This window comes from Bos indicus, chromosome 13, assembly GCF_029378745.1.
Source record: "Bos indicus isolate NIAB-ARS_2022 breed Sahiwal x Tharparkar chromosome 13, NIAB-ARS_B.indTharparkar_mat_pri_1.0, whole genome shotgun sequence".
In the NCBI taxonomy this organism is placed as follows: domain Eukaryota; kingdom Metazoa; phylum Chordata; class Mammalia; order Artiodactyla; family Bovidae; genus Bos; species Bos indicus.
Genome location: NC_091772.1, coordinates 26,539,135 through 26,561,488, shown reverse-complemented (window position 1 = coordinate 26,561,488; position 22,354 = coordinate 26,539,135). Strand labels below are relative to the sequence as shown.

The window sequence follows — 22,354 nt, the reverse complement described above, 5'->3', positions numbered from 1 at the left end:
TGGTGAAGAATCCACCTGCCAATGCAGAAGATGCAGGAAGATGCAGGTTCAATCCCTGGGTCAGGATGATCCGCTGGAAGGGGAAATGGCAACAGTGTTCTTGCCTGAAAAGTCCCCTGACAGAGGAGCAGGGCGGGCTACAGTCCACGGAGTCACAAAGAATCAGACATGACTGAGTGACTGAGCAAGCATGCCTCTATCCACTGTCTCGGAGAAGTAAAGCTTAGACCCAAATCCTAAGTCCTTTGAGAAAGAATTCATTCTCTCTTGGATGAAAGCCCTCGCTCCGTCTCTGCCTTTGCTCCATTTCTCAACGGCACCCCCTTCTTCCCTCCTGAAGATGTTACTGTCTGTACAGGATGAGGGATGGCTTATAAGACCTTGTGTGGCTTATAAGACCTTGTGGAGAGGAGAAGAGGGAGGGTCCTGGGGTGTGGTGGGTCTCCAGTCTCTGGGGCCATGTGTCTTTCCCCCTGGCCTCTCATGCCACGGTCTGCATCTGGCGAACCTGTGGCCTGATCTCCTGCAGGCAGGCCTTCCTGCAGACCTTCCTGGCACATGACTCAGCCGAGGCAGACAAGGTTCTAAGGTCTGGCTGTGATTCCTATTCAGACCTGGCCTAGGTGATCTGCTCTGTGCCTCACCGCCCATCCTGAGCAAACCCCTCTAGAAACTCCCCAGCCAGATTCGAGTTATTTTTGGGTTAATGGGAACAGAGGATAAGGGTCTGGAGAACTTTGGCATGCACGAGTGCTCCCTCTACCCAATCAGTCTCCACCTCCAGGTCAGGACCACATGGTCACTGCCGTCTGGACTGGCACAGACTCTGCAGGGCCCTTCTCTGGGGCACGGAGTGATGGTGGTGGAAAGGGTGTGGATAAGGGCTCCCTTCTGCCCTCTTGTCACATTCACTTTTCGAAAGCTCATTTCGCTGTCCCACCTCCTTCTCTGCTTCACCTTTTCACAATTACCTGAGAACTGGAAAGAGTTTCCATCTTCTTTCTGTTCACTCTTAAGGGAAACCCTACGATGGATTCCTGGAATTTCCCCCTCCATATTTTAAAGAGAAGATAAAGCAATTTAGACAGACCTTCCTGGGGAGATAAACTGGGTCTTGCTATACACTCCTATTTTTTCTTATTAACCTCAGCCATCTTATTGCATTCCTTCTGAAACAAATCTTAACCTCCCCCCAGACAGAGAGATGCCTCTGGCAGATGAGTGAAGATCACATTCTTGCATAAACAAGAGAAAAGCATGTTAACCAATTTTGAAGTACTTCCTCCAGCACATATATAAGAGCCCTAACTGAGAAAGAGGGTGGGTACATTTAAGGGATTAAAAGAAGTTGACCTGGCCTGTAGGTCACAGGAAGAGGGAGTCCCTCACGAGCACCAAGGGGTAAAACAGGTGTTAATCACTAAGTGCTTACTCCGGGGCAGCCAAGAGGACCGTAAAGTCTACAGGAAACCACTGAACAGAACACTGAACAAGAGAGTGGCCGGGTCAGCTGAGCTTTCTGGCTACAGATGCAGTGTGGACAGTGATCTGGAAGGAAAGGAACGAGACTGGATGCAGGGGGTAAGTAAGGTGCAGCTGCAGGAGCCCAGGTCAGAGATGATGGCGAGGACCAGGGAGGGGTGATAAAGACATGGTCTGGGGATTTATAATAGAGAGAGAGAAACCTGTGACTCACTGTAGATGCAGGAGGTGAAAATAATGGGTGGCTCAAGAGTCAGAGATTTCTGAGATTTCTGGCTTGAGCAACAAAACTAAGACTTTTTTTAAGACAAGAAACTCTTGATATGAAACAGATTTCCAGGGATAGATGAGGTGGTGGAGTTCCATTCTGAATACTTGGAGGACTGGCAGCCATCCAAGTACAGATCTTCAATATCCAATAATGAGCATACCACACACTTTATGAGGTGAGAAATTAAAATAAAAATGTACTCTAAACCCCTTTACTCCCAGCTGTGGCCTTCGCTGAAAATCTGATTTAAACATAAAATGAGGACATTGATTTTCAGTTTGATTCGGCAGTTTGGGGTTTAGCACATCTTATTTCTTCTGCCCTTGAGAAATTTTACTCTGCATGCACCTCCATCCTCAAGTTTTAATTCATATGAAAACCTTAAACCATTTTAGGTGAGTTGAATCCATGCCCTTTTATGATGGAGAACACAGATATAAGCAGTGTTTTATATGCAAATAATAACATTTTGGTATCAGACACTAGGAACACATATCATAGGCTCTTTTCTAATTGGTGCTGACAGCAAAGTCTTTAAGTCAATTAGTATAAAACCAAAGTTCTCATTTTGTCAGCTTTCCAACTTATGACTACTTTCTAAAGATATCGTAATAAAGGCCACCTTACTTATTATACAGGTGTATATTTTTACTCTGAACTACTCTGGTGGGTGTTCCAGAAAGTTGCTTTTCTCAGAATGACTGGTTTATCAAGGTATTTTTTTTGGAGGAGGGTGTGTGTGACTAAAGAAGATGTTTATTTACACTTGTTTTAACAATTTTCGTCAGGTCTAGCTCAGTGGGTAAAGACTGCCTACAATGCAGGATACACAAGAGATGCAGATTCTATCTCTAGGCAGGGAACATCCTCTGGAGAAGGACATGGCAACCTACTCCAGTATTCTTGCCTGGAGAATCCTGTGGACAGACGAGCCTGGTGAGCTACAGTCCATGGGGTCGCAAAGAATTGGACACAACTGAAGTGACTGAGCTCATGTATATTGTAGCCATATTTTAGAGCAAGGGAATTATAAGAGCTCAAGTTAAATACTAAGTTCTCCATTTGGGTCCATTAAGAGTGGAGCCAAAATTATTCTGAGAAGAGTCATGGCTCTGTCTATGGTGCAGTGAAGAGTGTTTTTTATTGTTGTTTTTTAGAATTTCAGGCACAAGTTCTTCTTAGTATCCTAACTCAGCCAGATTGTTCAAACGCACAGCTCCGAACTCAACTAGTGACACACGCTAGCTACATTCACTGTCAAGCTGCTCCTTGGTTTTCAAATGCTCAGCTGAGGGAAAAAAAGCACACTTGTGGTCATTTGAAAGATGTGCTATTCAGCTGTTCCTGTCTACTGCTGCTGCTGCTGCTAAATCGCTTCAGTCATGTCTGACTCTGTGGGACCCCATATACGGCAGCCCACCAGGCTCCCCCGTCCCTGGGATTCTCCAGGCAAGAACACTAGAGTGGGTTGCCATTTCCTTCTCCAATGCATGAAAGTGAAAAAATAAAGTGAAGTCACTCAGTCGTGTCTGACTCCTAGTGACCCCATGGACTGCAGCCCACCAGGCCCCTCCATCCACGGGGTTTTCCAGGCAAGAGTACTGGAGTGGGGTGCCATTGCCTTCTCTGGTTCCTGTCTAGATGCTCTGAAGTTCATTCCTAGGAGAAGCCAGATCACTAGAGACCCACATACTTGGATATTAAAACAATTCATTTCTAAAGTGACTTGATTACTTTCCCTAAGCTTCATTTCCCAGTATTCAAAGTGAAGGAAGATTCACTCATTCACTCAACGATTACTCACTGAACTACTCTTCGCAAAGTTTTAAGTCCACAAAATAGAAGACATAGTTCCACTTCTTAATGACCCTGACTATCTACTAATATGTGCTTAAGTATCTTTACCTACATATAAAGGCCAAAAGACCGTTATCATCCTATATGATAAGCACAGAAATACAGAAATATACAGAGGAGAGATACCTTCCCCAGCTTGAGTTCAGGAAGGGGAGGATGACAACGATACAGACACGTCCCAGAATAATGTCACCCACTCTCTCTGGTGTCACGTGTTACTGGGGATCCCATGAGAAGAGGGGGAGAGAGCTCTGTCATGACTGGAAGAGGAGGAGCACAGGTGTCAGCTATGGTGCCCCTGGCTCCAACACAGACACTCTCAACTGGCTCAGTCAGCGTGGAAACGTATTATCTCATGTGACAAAAGCTCCAGAAGCAGAGAAGGTTCAGAGCTGATTTAGCTGCTGGACTGTGTCACCAAGGACCCTCCTCCTTCCCACCTCTCAGGGGTTGGGATGAAACATCTCAGGATAGAACCAGGTGGTTGCAGGCATCGCAGTAAAACACAGAAGGTCCCAAGGAAGAAAGAGACCATCTTGACTTCAGCTTCTTTTCCCTTCTTAGAAGGGAAAACACCCCAGAGACATTTGAAGATTTTCTCTCCTGTCTCAAAACCCTGGCTTTGGGCACCTGCCCATCAGTAAAGCAATCAACAGAAAGGGCTGTGCGCTACCACTTAGACTCAGTGTCATCAGTTGGAGCCCGTCTGTTTTAGAGAATCGACCACACACTGCTCCAGGGGCGTTACAGACACACGCTGGCTGACTTGAAAGAACTCATCCTTTCTTCTATGAATCTTTCATTTGCCAAAGTTTTAAAAATTTCTGCAACTTTCTTACCTCAATTAGATAGTTTTTTTTCTCTCTCTACTGTCAATGCCTTGAAAGTAAGGCTGATGGAAACTGATCAAATCATACTACTCATTTTGCAGCTCAAATTCATGCACTTCAAACAAAATTTACCAAAATCTACGAGTTTAACTCCGCCTTCGGTGGTTAACAGGATGTTATTTCCTTTTATATCACGGTGGATAGTTTTGTTGTTATGCAGATGCTGAAGTCCCTGGCAGTGGAAAATAAATATGGTGACTTTTGAAGGAAATACCAAATAAAAACACATTTTATTTCAGGAGAATGCATTTATACAAATCAATAGTGAACACATGTTAAAATTAACACTCAAACCTTTGTAAATGTTTCACATTGAGTTAGTTAAATCAAAGTATATCTTGTCCACTTTGGACTGAAAAAATTTTTGCAAAATCAGGGCATACTCCTAGCCTTTATGAAATATTTTATTTAGAATGTGCTAATCTCATTAGAAGAAAAATTCTAAATACTTATTCTAAATAATGGCTGTTAAAAATAAATAAATAATGGCAAATAAAAACCTATTAGTAAAAATATACAGTATCTACCTTCTTCATCATTGATTTCAGAACTATACCTAGGAGATCAAAACTCAGGATTCTGTAGACACAAGGAGGGTAGATTTTTTAGTAGAAAAGAGGAATTAGCTATGCTAAATATTTCAGATTTTGCATCTTACTCTTGCATCAATAAATACTAATGAAGTGTTTTTTCTAAAAATAGGATACACATTTTTTATTTAACTAGAACTGCCTCATAATTAATGCACGAATAATTTAAACTGCCTTACCAACAGTGCTTCACGTAAAATATAGGCAATTATGGGCTCACTCATTCTTTTGCCCTCCTTCAGAAATCCTTTCACAAGATCTGTCACTGATCCTCCATTGCACAGCTACAAAAGAATATTTCAGAAAAAGAATATTTTTAGAAATTAAAATGGATGTGACATTTTAAGTACTTGCTATAAAAGGTTTTCTCAAAACATTTAAAAAACCTGTTCCAATTTTTTGTTTCAAATGATTATTCCCATCATTGTTAAGATTTTATAAATGAACATATAAAATTGTACTAGTATACAATCGATTATTGGAACACAGTTTCCATACGAATTAATTTTAGAAGAGAATCTGGAGAAGCACTGGGCTCGACTTTTAAATTCAAGGATAAGAATTATGATTCTACAAATTAGTTTCAAATTTTAGGACCTAGAGCTCTTAAAAGTACTCTTGATTCCTGATGCTGTTGTTGTTCAATCGCTTCGTCATGTCTGACTCTTTGCGACCCCATGGACTGCAGCACATCAGGCTTCCCTGTCCTTCACCATCTCCCAGAGTTTGCTCAGTCTCATGTCCATTGAGTCAATGATGCCATCCAACCATCCCATCCTCTGTTGCCCCCTTCTCCTATCCTCAATCTTTCCCAGCATCAGGGTCTTTTCCAACGAGTCAGCTCTTCACAGTATGAAAAGGCAAAAAGACATGATTCCTGATAGTTTAATTAATAGTACAGTATGACCTCAGTCCATGGCTATATACTGCTTCATTTGTGCATTAACTTGAAAACATACTTCCTCTGGTAAAATCTCAGAGTGCACTGAAATAAGGATTACAAACAGTATTTTAGAAAACTATTTTAAACATCACGTTTCCTAACTTTCTCCCTTTTCATCTCCCAAGAGCAGAGGATGCTAAAAAGAAAAACGAGAGGGAAGAACATGGTAAGGGAATTTTTCACATCCGGATTTCTTCCAAAATAGGTAACATGAAGTCCCACAGCAAACATTACTAGGAGCTACATGTGGCTTAGATGTTAAAGAATCCTCTTGCCAATGCAGGAGACACGGGTTCGATTCCAGAGTCGGGAAGTTCCCATGAAGAAGGAAATGGCAACCTACTCTACTCTTGACTGGAGAATTCGATGGACAGAGAAGCCTGGCGGGCTACAGTCCATGGGGTCACAAAGAGTCAGACACGACTGAGCAACTGAGCGCAAGCACGAGCCTATTTGCAGAGGAGAGAAACACTGACATCAACAGTGGAACATGAGTAGGACATAACTAGCTAAAAGGCCCCAGCAAAGCTTTGACCCCAGGAACACCTGGTCCCTTAACCTGGGATCCTTCAGTCTTTGCTGTCAGCTCTCTCTCCCCGCAGGGCTCCTTGCTCTTACCCTGACCTCTGGGGTCTCCTCTGTCACCTCAGTGCCTGAGAACTAAGAGTTGTCATTTCCTCGACTCTACTGACCTAAATGGAGTAGAGAAAGGTGAAAGGAAATGCGTTCATAGCATCCTTGTCTGAAATACTGAACATATTTTCTCTCAAACTTTCTTCTAACATGGTAATTAGATTTTATTGGATGCCTGGACACTTCTGATACATTATGAATTATTTAACAGTTGTATTGAGCACAGACTTTGCGTTAGCACGTTCCTAACCCATTTACATGCATTATCCATATGTCTCACCACTCTGTAAAGTAGGTATTATTATCATCTCCATACTAAAGATGGGGAAAGTGAGGCACAAAATAGTAAGGTAACTCAGGAAAGATCACATTGTAGTGACAGAGCTAAGACAGGAACTTGGACAGCCTGACTTTAGAGTCCAGCCTTACATTTAATCATGATATATCATGATCCCCCAACAGGTTGTCTGGGCTGACAGGTCAATCTAGACATCATGTGTGATATCAAAGTTGCTTTTTTTTTTTAAGATTTTTTTGATGCAGACCATTGTTAAAGTCTTTATTGAATTTGTTACAATGCTGCTTCTGCTTTACGTTTTGCTTTTTTGGCCACAAGACATGTGGGATCATAGCTCCTCCACCAGGAAGTGAATCTACAACCCCTGCATTGAACAGTGAAGTCTTAACCATTGGACCTTCAGGGAAGCCCTCTTTTATAATATTGTCTCTATAAGTGTATTTAAAATCTAAACACGAACTCACAAATGAGCATTTAGATGCAACTCCATTTATAACTGGTGTCTTTTTACATTAAACAAAACTTTCATCTTCTCCAGGAGCAGGGGCAGACCTGGCATTCCAAAAGGGACATTTTCTTCTGCAGGAAAGGGAACACCTTTTAACGGGATAAGCAGAAGAGTATTCTGGCAGCAGAATACAGGGTCATGCTGCCTCCAGTGTGGCCCAGCATGATGGGGTCACAAAATTATTCAAAACTGAGGGAAATGAAATTCAGAGCCCTTAAATTGCAAAGCACTTATTTAAAGGAACTAAGTTTTAGGGCCACTTTTTAAATTTTCAAAACTCATTGCAGAGCATGTGTGAGGGCTGGGGACATATGAGAAAACTCTATACCTCCCTCTCAATACTTCTGTGATGCTAATAAAACTACTCTGAAAAATAAAGTCTTTAAAATATCTGTAAAATGTACAGTGCAAAGAATTAACCCTAATGTAAACAATGGACTTTAGTTAATAATGCATGCATATTAATCACTTCAGTTGTGTCCGACTGTTTGTGACCCCATGAACTGTAGCCCGCCAGGCTCCGCTGTCCATGGAATCTCCAGGCAAGAACACTGGGGTGGGTTGCCATGTTCTTCTCCAGGGCACCTTCCCTACCCAGGGATTGAACCCAAGTCTTCTGCATTGCAGGCAGATTCTTTATTTTCTGAGCCACCAGGGAAGCCCTCAGTTAACAATAATGTGTCATTACTGTCTCACCAACCATAACAGATGTACCATACCAATGCAAGATGTTAATAACAAAGAAAACTTGGGCGGGAGGACATGGGAACTCTCTAAACTTACCACTCAATTTTTCCACAAACCTGAACCTGTTTAAAAAATAAAATCTATTAATTTTTAAAATCTAGCTGCCAACATCAAGTATATTCAAAAAGGTCCTCAACTAATAATGAAGGGGCATGCAAAATTAATCCAAGTTATGACAGATGCCCCATAGTGTTAGCTTCAGTTCAATTCAGTTCAGTCACTCAGTCGTGTCTGACTCTTTGCGACCCCATGAATTGCAGCACGTCAGGCCTCCCTGTCCATCACCAACTCCCAGAGTTCACTCAAACTCACGTCCATTGAGTTGGTGATGCCATCCAGCCACCTCATCCTCTGTCCTCCCCTTCTCCTCCTGCCCCCAATCCCTCCCAGCATCAGTCATTTCCAATGAGTCAACTCTTCACATGAGGTGGCCAAAGTACTGGAGTTTCAGCTTTAGCATCAGTCCTTCCAATGAACACCCAGGACTGATCTCCTTTAGAATGGACTGGTTGAATCTCCTTGCAGTCCAAGGGACTCTCAAGAGTCTTCTCTAACACCACAGTTCAAAAGCATCCATTCTTTGGCACTCAGCTTTCTTCACAGTCCAACTCTCACATCCATACATGACCACAGGAAAAACCATAGCCTTGACTAGACAGACCTTTGTTGGCAAAGTAATGTCTCTGCTTTCGAATATGCTATCTAGGTTGGTCATAACTTTCCTTCCAAGGAGTAAGTGTCTTTTAATTTCATGGCTGCAATCACCATCTGCAGTGATTTTGGAACCCCAAAAAATAAAGCTTAGAAACCACTAATAATTATTCTACTATCTGACTGCTACTTAAGCAGGAACTGTGGTTTAATTTTTCAGAATGGAAAAGGATCTTTTGAATTAAACTTCAAGAAAAGTCAAGTTAAGGGTTCTTCTTTCTTACTGTTGTGTTAAAATTATGCCATCCTTCTGCTTCTTCCCGTGAGAAATAACCACTATCCTAAATTTTGTGTTTATCATTCCTGTCTTTAAAACTTCTTTCTTCATTATAAATACATTTCTTCTAAAATACATGGTTCAGTTTTGCTTTGCTTTGTGCTTTATAAAAATAGTATCCTACCTGGATTTGCTTTTTTCTTTAACCAATAATATACTTCTAAAGTTCATTCATTTTGATTGATGAAGCTGTCACTAATATTTACTGTTATATAAAATGCCATTTTATAAATATAAAAAATATATGTTAAAATGAAAAGAGAAAAGGAGAAGACAAATACAACAAACATGGAATTTATTAAACAGACCACAGGGACCAAATGTCAATAAGCCACAAGTTAATTTGGGGCTGATCTTTTTCTAAAAATGCTCAAGATAACACCATGAATTTTCTAAATCCTCATTCAAAATTTCAAATATCATCTTTAATGAAATCTACTTTTGTTCGACTAGCATAAAATGCCTTTCACGTATGAAGACAAATTTTTAAAAAATTAACTGAAGTATGTTTGTTTTTAAATGAATGTGAAGGATTAAAATATATTAAAGGAAATGAAAATGTTCTTAAATTAAGCGATAGATCACAAAAATTGAAAATGACCATATGTTTCCACTAAAAAAGAACTGCATCCGGGGAAATGAATTGTGTCATATTAACCCTATGCAATTCTTAAATCACCAAGACAGACTAAAAAGAGATTTGTAGCAGGAGACCGAAAAACCCCTAAGTGTCGCTTCATAACACAGTGCTATAATAGGGCCTTCATGTTCTCTCATCAAACAAAATTGAAGTATAATTTTCTTAAACCAGAGCTACACTAATGAAAGAACAGAGCAGCCCTAAAAGTGAATTCTCTACTCAGGCTGTAGTCAAACATTAAAGAAAAAAAAACTAAATCTCTAAACAGATCGTTACAACTCACTTCCAAAGACAGCTTTTATAAGCTTTCACGGTGCATTCTGTCTTTACTATGTAAGGACAGGATATGAGATTTTTACTCAAATTTCTGGAAAAGGACTACTGATTTCTGCAGTTGGCATTTCTGACTTCTGCTGTTTTTCATTGCTTTTTGTTTATATTGAATGCTCTAAGACCCTCACTTAGTCTGACCACATCCCATGTGAGACCACAAAAGCTGAAACTCATTTTCTGACACTCATCTAGGTTTTACTCTGCTCATTTTATAAAAGTGTTTGATTCTTTTTATAGAAACCAATTTTTAGCAAATGCCTACAAGTGACACTTTTGGATCATAAGGTAACCACAGATGTAATAAGATATTAGCTGTGTTGCCTGCAGAGTGACTGCACCATTTCACACTGCCTAAATAATCTAAAAAAGTTCAGTTTGCTTCACAACCTCACCAACACTGGGAAGTATCAGTCTTTTAAATGTTAGTCATTTTAGTGAGTGTATACTAGTAGTTTCATTGTGGTTTTAATCTGAATTGCCTTCTCCTTTCCTTTTTTCATTTTAACCTAACTCTTCTTGAAGTTTCATTCGAGAACACTATTATAATAGCTATTTTAAAGTCTTTATCTGCTAATTCCATTATCCTGATTATTTCTGGGTCTGTTTCATTTGACTGATTCTTCTTCTGACAATGGGTTACCTTTTCTTGCTTTTTTACATATTTATTAATTTTTATTAAATGATGGCCATAACTAATTTCACATTTAAATGTTCAGATTTTGCTGTCTTCTCTTAATGAATGCTGAATTTTGTTCTGATAGGCAGTTCATCTGCTTGTGGACTGACATGAACATTTCAAGCCCTGTTTTTGAATTTTTATAGGAGGCCAAGGGTAGTTCTTATTCTAGGGTGAGTCTAACCCTTCCTTTAACGCATAACCTGTCAGCAGGGTCTCTACTAAGCGTCTTAAATGTTCAACAAAGATTACTCAATTTGACTGGTCAGAACTCAAGTATCTCTCCAGCTTGCACAAACTCCCAGTAGTTGTTCAGATTACTGCTTTTCAGTAATTCTTACCCTTATTATTGTTCGTTGCCCAACTGCCTAGAATCTTGCCCTATCCATCTCCAGCTTGGTTTCCAGTCAAAGACTCAAGGGAACCCCTATGTAGATTTCTGGAGTATTTTTCCTGCTTAACTCTCTCTTTGAAAATTCCAGTCACTTTTGTCTTAACAGTCTTTTCAGTTCAGCAAGATTGCTGTGATCTCCTTGGGAACGTCCTTCTTATCCTCGTGGTCTGGAAGCTGTTTCCAAGAATAAAGATGCAATGATTGTAGTGTTCCTCCAATTTCCTTTTCTCAATGTCACAAGCCTAAGCTGTCTCTTTCACAGTGTTGGAAAACTGTTATGTTTTTAAAAATATATTCTATGTAGTGTTTTAGGTATTTACAGTACAACTGCGCTATGCGACACAATTTACTGTCATAGCCAGAAGCAGAAGTCCCAGACTATTTCTAATGCACCCTGAAATCCAAGGACCTCTGGCAGGGTTTTCCAAACTTTCTTTTGATAAGAATCACCTTAGGACTTGTTTTAAAAATAAGTTTCTGAGCCCTCATTCTTGGAGTTTCTGCTTCCGTGGGTTTGAGATGGGCCTGAGTCTTTCCAGAGTGTCTGGGATGTATATTAAAGAACAAAGGTACTAACAGGATCCTCGGTTTGTTTCTTTTTTTTTCAGGTGGAAGCTTAAGTGTTACCCACTCATCTAGGCCTTCTTTGACTTCTCTCTTCACAAAAGGTCTTTTTCATTCTTTATTAGCACTCCACTTCTATTCTTCATAGTATCAGTGCTACTGCTGCTTAGTCACTGTAATCGTGTCCAACTCTGTGCAACCCTATGAACTGTATGTAGCTGGCCAGGCTCCTCTGTCCATGGGATTCTCCAGGCAAGAGTACTGGAGTGGGTTGCCATGCCCTCCTTCAGAAGATCTTCCCAATCCAGGAATCAAACCTGGATCTCCTGCACTGCAGGCAGATTCTTTACCACTGAGCCACCAGGGAAGCCCACAGTATCAGAAACAATGTATAATTATTTAATTAATTTGTCTATTAAGTTTTAAATTGTCTTTCTGCACTATTAGACTCTCTAAGCACCAGGATGACAGCTGGTCTCATTCTCTACTGAATACCCAGAACCTCCCAAAATGCTTGGCCCAAAGTAAGAGATATTTATGGAATTAGTAAGTGACTGGGTGAATATACTTTAGTCCTGGACACTTATGCATGTACACACACATAATGACAGAAGGCCATCTTTTTACATGAAATGGAAGGTGCCTCTTCAAATGTGAAATGTGTGACTCAATATCAATAAAATACATATACTGATGTAGCAAATTCTGCATTCCAATGAAAGACTGATACAATATTAATAAGAGTGATACTATCACCTAATAATGTTTCCTAATGTGTAATACTGTAATATGTACAATTTTCACATTACTTTTCTAACTTGTAAACTAGAAATAGTATGTTTAAGCTATTACAGACACACATTCTAATTGACTCACTGAAGTATGCATTTTGATGTATTTTGGTAATTGTGTACAATCCTGTAACCACTAAATCAAGATATAAAACAGCATCCCTCATCCTAAAGCATTTCAAAATTCTTGGGAAAACACCATCAAACATTGGGAATGTGAGCAACAAGATATCTTTGATAAGCAAGAAAATGTAGAAGAAATCTTTCAATTTGCCTGGTCAAAATACGGGCTTCCCTGGTGGCTCAGCAGTGAAGAATCTGTCTGCAATACAGGAGCTACAGGAGACATAGGTTTGATCCCTGGGTTGGGAAGACCCCCTCGAGGAGGGCATGGCAACCTACTCAAGTATTCTTGCCTGGAGAATCCTATGGACAGAGGAGCCTGGTGGGCTACAATCTATGAGGTTGCAAAGAGTTGGACACAACTGAAGCGACTTAGCACACACAGTCAAAATATATGATTTACCAAATGGCAAAACATGTCACATTTTTCCCTCTGTGGTTAATATTATAAACTTGCACTCCTATTCAGAGAGCAGATGCATTTGCAAGCACCGAAGTACTATTAGGGAAAAAAGATATACCAGCATTATACATGTTTTTATGTATTTTTAGGGTTATAAGAATATAAAGGAGTACATGTATACTGTTTTTCCATCCTGCCCTTTAAACAAAAAAATGAGACGACTCTAGGTAATTGTCTGTCTTGTTCTGTGGTGAGTACACCAAATAACAGCCTTTTATATGAGAGCTGGGAATGGTTGTCCCAGCCCTAAGAGCATGAAAAGAATCGGCATTCGTCTACTCCACTGCCACTGTGCACAGCTAATGAAAGGAAGGACCGGTGCTGTGCCATCAGAGTGGTTCAGAAGCCCAGCTTTGCAGCCCTGTCCTGCTTCCCTGCCCCCTCCCACATACACAAGCCTGCAGGGGTTCCCTGTCCTCTTCCATGTACATGTTATCTCCCAGCCAGCAACATTACAGAGTTAATAGCTGAGCAAACAGAAACCATTCATTCATTCTAACTCATTTTCTTTCTGTCATCCTATAGTTTCCTTTTCTTATGATGGATCTTATCTTACTTATTAGATATAAGTATAAATGCAGAATAACTAATAATGCACCAAAGTTAGTATTCAGGTCCATGAAAATCACTTTCGTTACCAGAAATGTGGATTTGTGAGGCTTTAGGACTATTTACTGAACTTTTGTGCTTCCAAATGCTACCTGTAATTTCCAGCCTTTGATCTCTTGAAAAGGATATAATTTCAAAGAGAAAATTTGCTATAATTAGAAAACAAAGAGAGAAAGCAGTGTCATTATTAAGAATGAACAAATCAGGACTAATTCAGATAAATAATAGAATTCAGCCTGCACTACTGCCATGAAAGGAGCAATTACAGCTAAGACTGGATTATGAAGGGAAAGACCTTTTAACAAAAAGATGTCCTAACTCTGGATTTTGGTTCCGTAATAGCTGAGGATACACTAGACAAATAGATGTTGAGACAGAAGATTATATTCCTTGTGTACTTAAGGTGTTGCTTTTCATCCAACTAAGAAGGGGGAAATTATAGTTAAATCTCAATTTTGCCCTCTGTGCTCATCTGCAGTAGATGCCTAGTACCAGACCAACTTAACTCAATTTCAACCCTGTTTTTTCATCTCATCTCCTGGTTTGGTGGTAAGGATATGCAGAAATGAACCACCTCCCACCTCCCAAGGTCCCCCTCCATCCTGCTCCTGACCCTCCATGGTAGACACTGGGAGTGAAAAGGAACACTAAGCAAAAGCAAAATCTACAGGGACTTCCCTGTTGGACCAGTGGCTAAGACTCAGAGCTCCCAAGGGAGGGGCCCTGGGTTTGATCCTTGGTCAGGGAATTCCAAATGCCCCAACTAAAGATCCTGAGTACCACCACTAAGAACCAACAAAGCCAAATACATAGATAAATATATAACTTTTTAAATTTAAAAAAGAGGTGTCTGTATTTTACAAAGCAAGTCAGTCAAGAGATATGTAATAGCAATAAGCAAAAAATTAATATGAAATATAAGCATGGTATTTCAAAAGACATAAGTAAAAAAAAAAAAAAAAACTGGTTCTCCCTTTATGCTGACATCATTAGGAAAACCTAAATATTAAGTGACAATAAAAATTCCCATAAACATTTTGCAAAAAAAAAAAAATATATATATATATATCAGTTCCCACAGGAGAAAATCTTCTACCCCTTCTCTTCTTTCGTAGTTTCATTACAAGTGTGTAACTGGAATGTAGGAGGGCTAGAAACTAGTGCTCTTCTGTATGTTCTGAAAATGAACATACAGAGAATTTAGAAGGAAATAATTTCTAAACAGAGCCTTGTATATTATTCATGCTCAAGAAATTATAGTATAACAAAATTTAATAAAAATACAGGAAGAGGAAAAATTGTATCAAAGTGAAAGCAATAATTCAAAAATCACAACTAAATAACAGAGAAAATAGATGGCCCAGTAAAATCTGAGCAAGAAATTCTCTTCTTGGAATTTCAATTCTGGATTGCAATATAAATACAATGATTTTTCAAGATGGAAAAACTCTGGGTGAGAGTCTGTCCAAGCTGGTACAGTCCACCCACCTCCCCACACATGCCAGGCTGATAACAAGGATGCTACTCAGACCCTCCAAGAAGCACTGTCTTTACGCAGATTCACGTCAGAAGTCTAGCACTATTAGCATGACTTTCTGGGTACCACCAAAGTTCCTATTTGGCCATCTTTGGGTACCCCCACGCAAAATAATTTGTGCACCTGCAAGCGTGCACAGTTGTTTCAGTCGTGTCCGACTCTTTGTGACCCATGGACTGTAGCCCGCCAGGCTCCTCTGCCAGGGGACTCTCCAAGCAAGAAGACTGGAGTGGGTTGCCATGCCCTCCTCCAGTGGATCTTCTCAACCCAGGGGATCGAACCCACATCTCCCGTGTCTCCTGCATTGCAGGCAGATTCTTTACCGCTGAGCCACCAGGGAAGCCAGCAAAATAATTTATTGGAGCTTTATTATGATAAGAGGTATAATTAGCAGTCATTTTGTAGAATGAAGTATTGATGCCACAAGCCAATTTTCTGAAAGTGCCTTTAAAGCAGCACCTGCACCATTCATGTTTATAAATCAGGTAATTGTACCACTTATGTGTATATGTAATCAGTCTAACTTGCATATGTAAATCAATTGTCTTACATACAGTTGCCAGCTCTTTGCTTTTTCCATGTTTTCCCTCAACTTTGAATTTCAAATAGATCAGATTTCTGAAATACTATTTTAATAAACTACTGTTTATTCTTTTTTCTCAAGCCGTTAAGGGATATTTCCAACTCTTACATCTAATAATAAAGACAATATGTAAAATAGCTAGTGAGAAGTTGCTGTATAACACAGGGAGGTTAACCGGTGCTCTGCGACAATGCAGAGGGATGGGATGCGGGGCGGGGTAGAAGGAAGGTTCAAGAGGGAGGAGATATATGTATATTCATGGCTAATTCATGCTGTTCTATGGCAGAAGCTAACATAACAGAAGCTAACATAACATTGTAAAGCAATTATTCTCCAATTAAAAATAAATTTTAAAAACATATGTACAAAGTTCAAAGAAGCTAAGTCTGCTGATTCATTGCATCAGGATGCCACTTCACTTGTACTGGATGTTACAAGACCTTTTTAATCAATCTTTTCGGCTCTCTCAAAAGAACACTTTAACTATGAACTGGAATCTTCAACTCTCACCTAACCCTGAGTGATAATACTAAGAAATGACAATATAATTAGAATAGGAATTTGTTAGGCATAAAAGACATCAGTGGATCTTATTCAATAGTTTAAACTCTGGGAAAGATTTATACTTTTGTTCTTGACATTTAGGCCTATATTAAGCAGAACAACTGAATCTTCAAATGCTAATTTTCCAATTATTTTACATGGAAAAAAACATAAGAGATGCATTATTGAAAATGTTCTCAAAGATATAAATATACACAATATTTATTCAGGACTCCATCAAAGATTTGCAGAGCATCACATCTCAAATACACAAACACAAATACGAAGTAAATTATCCATTAATTTAGGACAAAATGGCTTAAGTTCATAATTTATTCTGTTACTTGAGATCAAATTGCCAACATCCGCTGGATCATCGAAAAAGCAAAAGAGTTCCAGAAAAACATCTATTTCTGCTTTATTGATTATGCCAAAGCCTTTGACTGTGTGGAGCACAATAAACTGTGGGAAATTCTGAAAGAGACGGGAATACCAGACCACCTGACCTGCCTCTTGAGAAACCTATATGCAGGTCAGGAAGCAACAGTTAGAACTGGACATGGAACAACAGACTGGTTCCAAATACGAAAAGGAGTACGTCAAGGCTGTATACTGTCACCCTGCTTATTTAACTTCTATGCAGAGTACATCATGAGAAATGCTGGGCTGGAAGAAGCACAAGCTGGAATCAAGATTGCTGGGAGAAATATCTCAATAACCTCAGATATGCAGATGACACCACCCTTATGGCAGAAAGTGAAGAGGAACTCAAAAGCCTCTTGATGAAAGAGGAGAGTGAAAAAGTTGGCTTAAAGCTCAACATTCAGAAAACGAAGATCATGGCATCTGGTCCCATCACTTCATGGGAAATAGATGGGGAAACAGTGGAAACAGTGTCAGACTTTATTTTTTGGGCTCCAAAATCACTGCAGATGGTGACTGCAGCCATGAAATTAAAAGACGCTTACTCCTTGGAAGAAAAGTTATGACCAATCTAGATAGCATATTCAAAAGCAGAGACAATACCTTGCCAACAAAAGTCCATCTAGTCAAGGGTATGGGTTTTCCAGTGGTCATGTATGGATGTGAGAGTTGGACTGTGAAGAAGGCTGAGCACCAAAGAATTGATGCTTTTGAACTGTGGTGTTGAAAAAGACTCTTGAGAGTCCCTTGGACTGCAAGGAGATCCAACCAGTCCATTCTAAAGGAGATCAGCCCTGGGATTTCTTTGGAAGGACTGATGCTAAAACTGAAACTCCAGTACTTTGGCCACCTTATGCGAAGAGTTGATTCATTGGAAAAGACTCTGATGCTGGGAGGGATTGGGGGCAGGAGGAAAAGGGGACGACAGAGGATGAGATGACTGGATGGCATCACCAACTCAGTGGACGTGAGTTTGAGTGAACTCTGGGAGTTGGTGATGGACAGGGAGGCCTGGCGTGCTGAGATTCATGGGGTCGCAAAGAGTCAGACACGACTGAGTGACTGAACTGAACTTGGGTAATTGTGTTGAGAGAAGTAAATGTTTTGCTCTGTTTTTTATGTGATTTAACTAAAAATATAAAGCTATCTTGAATTGAGAAATACAAAATGATTCTGAAATCATAATAAGTTGCCTATCATCAAAGAACATGCCTGGCTCTTAAAACATTTTTTTTTAAATTCTATAAAGTAATAGTTTCAGATTCTGAAAAGGTTCTTGAAAATTCTATTGTAATTTTGAAAGACTATGATTCAATCAAAAGTGGCAGATTAAATATATACATGTATTTCCTCTTACTCATAAATCTCCATGAAAATGCCAGTAAAAGAATTAAAAAAAAAAAACAAAAAACCATAAAACCACTAGAGAAAAAAGAACAAAATGGGACAGAAGTGAAGAAGAGATTGCAACAAAAATTTTCAACATGGAATGCAGGTGACTGAGTGGTTAACTGACCCAGCAACACAGAGAAAGCCACAAACCAAAGTGCTAGGTGGGGGAGCTGTGTTGAGGTCACCTGAGCAGATTAACCCAGAGAGGGCAAGATAACAGTGAAAGTGGAGAGGTGGGAGGGGAGGGGCAGAAAACAAGGCTTCCTTTGCAAGTCTCTCTTCAAAAGACTTGATGCCCTCTTACGCCACATTCAAAATATCCACATCCAGAAGCCTGCCAGAGCTACTTCACACACATACACAGAGACTGGAGGTTTTGCTCCCTAGAGAAACTGAACTGAAGGGACTCAATATTTGGTGACATCAGTACAGTGAATAACAGGAGGAACACACAGAATTCCTGATGTGCAAAATAGAGAAGTGACCTTGGAAAGAAGAGACCAAGGAATCCAGGAAAGTGGATTCCACCCAGATGAGCAGCAGAGAGGCAGCAGGGGTCAGACACCTGGCAGACCTCCAGGATGGAGCAGAAGGATGTAGGATTCCAGAGGGGCAATCAATAATCGTGCCAACATTCAGAACATGGATTAGAAAATGAAAGAGTAGAGAAACTGAACCATCTGTTTCCAGGTTCAACAACCAACTCAGGAAAGACACATACCTACCTGCTCAGGAAAGGGTGGCACCACTAACCTGGATCTACAGTAATACTGTCCTGTATTACTGCTTTCTGTGAAATTCAAAGGTGTTTGCTCCTTGGAAGAAAAGCTATGATAAACCTAGACAGTGTATTACAAAGTAGAGACATTACTTTGCCAACAAAAGTCCCTATGGCCAAAGCTATGGTTTTTCCGGTAGTCATGTAAAGATGTGAGAGTTGGACCACAAAGAAGGCTGAGCACCAAAGAATTGATGTTTTCAAACTGCGGTGCTGGAGAAGACTCTTGAGAGTCACTTGGACTTGCAAGGAGATCAAACCAGTCAATCCTAAAGGAAATCAACCCTGAATATTCATTGAAAGGATAGATATTGAAGCTGAAGCTCCAGTACTTTGGACACCTGATGTGAAGAACCAACTCACTGGAAAAAACCCTGATGCTGCAAAAGACTGAAGGCAAAAAGAGAAGGGGGCAGCAGAGGATGAGATGGTTAGACAGCATCACCAACTCAATGACCATAAATATGAGCAAACTCTGGGAGATAGTGAGGGACACGAGCCTGGCGTGCTGCTGTCCAGGGGGTCAAAAGAGTTGGACTTGACTTAGTAACTGAACAACAAAAAATTAATCAAGTGAATGTATTTTTTTAAAAGATAAAAATGATTAAGTCTATCTGAAATTATATGAACTGGAAAATAGGCTAAACTGATAAGTGATATTGTCAATCATTTTAAACATACAAAAATAGATGAAGAAAATATATTCAAAATTAAGAGTGGTTCTTTTAACAGTTTCAAGTATTCTCTACAATGATCACTACTTGTATATTCATTTAAAAACCACCATGGAAAAAATATAAAGTATGGAGACAATGTGCAAATTATTACTGTACAGGAAAATCAATGGTACATTCCAAAAAAAAAAGAAATAAAATAATCAAATGCTAATAAAATAATGTGAATACAAAACACAGAGAACAAACTTGTGATTGTCAATAGGAAGAGGAGGCAGAGGAGAGATGGATCGGGAGTTTGGGATTAGCAAATGCAAAGTATTACATATATTAACAGAATGGATATACAATAAGATCCAACTGTACAGCACAAGGGATATTTAATATCCTGTGATAAGCCATATATATAATTATGTTAATACATATAAATATATGGGCTTCCCAGGTGACTCAGAGATAAAGAATCCACCTGCCAATGCAAGAGACGTAGGAGACTTGGGTTCTATCCCTGGGTTGGGAAGATCCCCTGGAGGACGAAATGGCAACCCCCTCCAGTATTATTGCTTGAAAAATCTCATAGATAGAGGAGCCTGGCAGGCTATAGTCCATGACGTCACCATGGGTCGGACATGACTGAGCACACACACGGCCTAGCATATAAATATATATAACTGAATCACCTCACTTTACACCAGAAACTAGTGTTATAAAAAGTAAATTAATGCAAATACAATAAATAGATGCTGTTAAGGTGATCAAATAAAGGTTTTACTAGCCCTGGGTTTGATAAAAGAAGCTTTAAGAAATTTTTATAAATTTTATTGTAATTAATGATTACTTCAACTTAAATAAAAATATCCAGTGAAAATCAGAAAAAAACACATTCTTCTAGGGCTGGCAGTAACCTTAGTGGTGCACCTTCTAATACTCTTGCATTAGAGAGAACTGTCCCAAGCTATTCTTAGGAATTGAAAAGGCAGACTCTGCAGTATCCCTTTGGCAACTTATTCAGTGTTCCACACCACTTCTAGTAAGCTTCCTCCCCCCATAAATGTAAATACAGTTGATCCTCTGTATTCACGGATCACAGCTGTTTGAATCTGACCATGTGGAACCCACAGATATGGGGGACTGACAGTACCTGGTTCTGCAGTTTATGTCATTAGTATTCAGTGAAGTCAGAAGAAATTAGCAACTCACCATTTTTGCCTAATGAAGCCTCAGCTACATTAATTTTATCTCATAATATAGCACCTGGCACTGAGCCTCAGTCACGTGTTGCACCAAACACAGATGAATAAATAAAAATTATAATGAAGTCCCTTTTTAGTATGCGCTTCTGCCAGGAAAATATCCTAGTTTCTTTAGTCTTTTATTATGGAAACATTTTCTTTTAATCTTTAATTAATTTTCTTTCATTTACTGGTATTTCTAAAGATGGCAAGACCAGAACTGGGAATAAGATTCAACAAAGGATATAGAATGGAACATATCAGATGAACTGCTTTATGGGGGTGACGTTACTAAACACGTCATTCCAAGACCACACTGCAAATTACCACATGGGAAATAATTCTAAACACTTACCTCAAGAACCAGCCATAGCTTATCTCCATTTATTTTATCCTTCTTAAAGTACATGCCATAGAATCTGACCACATTAGGGTGGTCAGAAAGTGCTTTTAGGATGCTGTACTCTGCTTCAATCTCTTCATCAATATCCTAGTTTCAAAAAAGTCATGGGGAAAAAAAAAAAAGCCGTAAAAAAAAAAGTCATGGGGAGAGAGCGGTGAGAAAAACATGAATGAAGTCAAAAAAACGTAAGTTAGACTAGCGAACGTAGAATTTTATCTTGTCAAAGCAAGGTCAGAATAGTTTCTACTGTGCTCAATACAATGTATTGACATTTCTCCTTACACTGCTTATGGGAAGAGATTGTCATTTTCCTGTTAATCAAAAATATCTCAAATTATGTTTATTTCATTGAAAAGAAATAAATAAAAGGCTATTTTTATGTGCAGTTAGGAAGAAACATATAAGGACTTCCCTGGTAGTCCAGTGCCTTCCAGTGCAGGGGATGTGGGGTCGATCCCTGGTCTGGGAACTAAGATCCCACATGCTGCTGGGCAACTAAGCCTGGGCACCTAAACTACTAAGCCCATGAGCAGCTTAGACCTGACGCAGCCAAATAAATAAAATTTTTTAAGTTAAAAAATAAAAATAAAGAATTCTAATCACAAAATCTAGGGAAAAAATATATATGGAGAACTGTTTAAGGTGATCTTCCTTTCTTTGTAGTGTTAACTTTATTTCAATGGTAAAATTATTGTTTTGACATGAAAACTTTTAGCTGTTTCTTTGAAGTATAGGATATTTAAAGGCTATCAAAAACCAATCATACATGCAATAAACTCCTACCTTTCTAAAAAAGTGAAAGGGTTAAGTTATATAAGATGGCATACAGCCTTTAGTTAGCTAAAGACTCATTCACCAGAAGTAGAATAGGTTGTAATCCTGTCAATAAAATTGCAAACAAGACTACGCACTTAGTCATGTATCTAGAAAACCATATATACATAAAACAATTCACTGTCATAAATAAAAGACTTCTAATATTTTATGGT

The 22,354-nt window shown here is 39.3% G+C and overlaps 1 protein-coding gene across 6 annotated transcripts in view; it reads right to left on the bottom strand.

Annotated features, from left to right (window-relative positions):
- The window catches only part of MYO3A (myosin IIIA), a 173,612-nt gene that overhangs the window by 136,190 nt on the left and 15,068 nt on the right, over positions 1–22,354 (bottom strand). For 5 of the 6 annotated variants that reach the window (XM_070800833.1, XM_019973123.2, XM_070800834.1 and 2 more), the window contains exons 4-6: positions 21,318–21,452; positions 5,270–5,374; positions 4,573–4,672 (exon numbers count right to left, since the gene is read on the bottom strand). In XM_070800833.1, coding sequence (XP_070656934.1) covers positions 4,573–4,672; positions 5,270–5,374; positions 21,318–21,452 — 340 coding nt within the window. Of the gene's footprint in view, positions 1–4,572; positions 4,673–5,269; positions 5,375–21,317; positions 21,453–22,354 lie in introns of those variants that run through there. The other variant, XM_070800835.1, reaches the window with a different exon arrangement.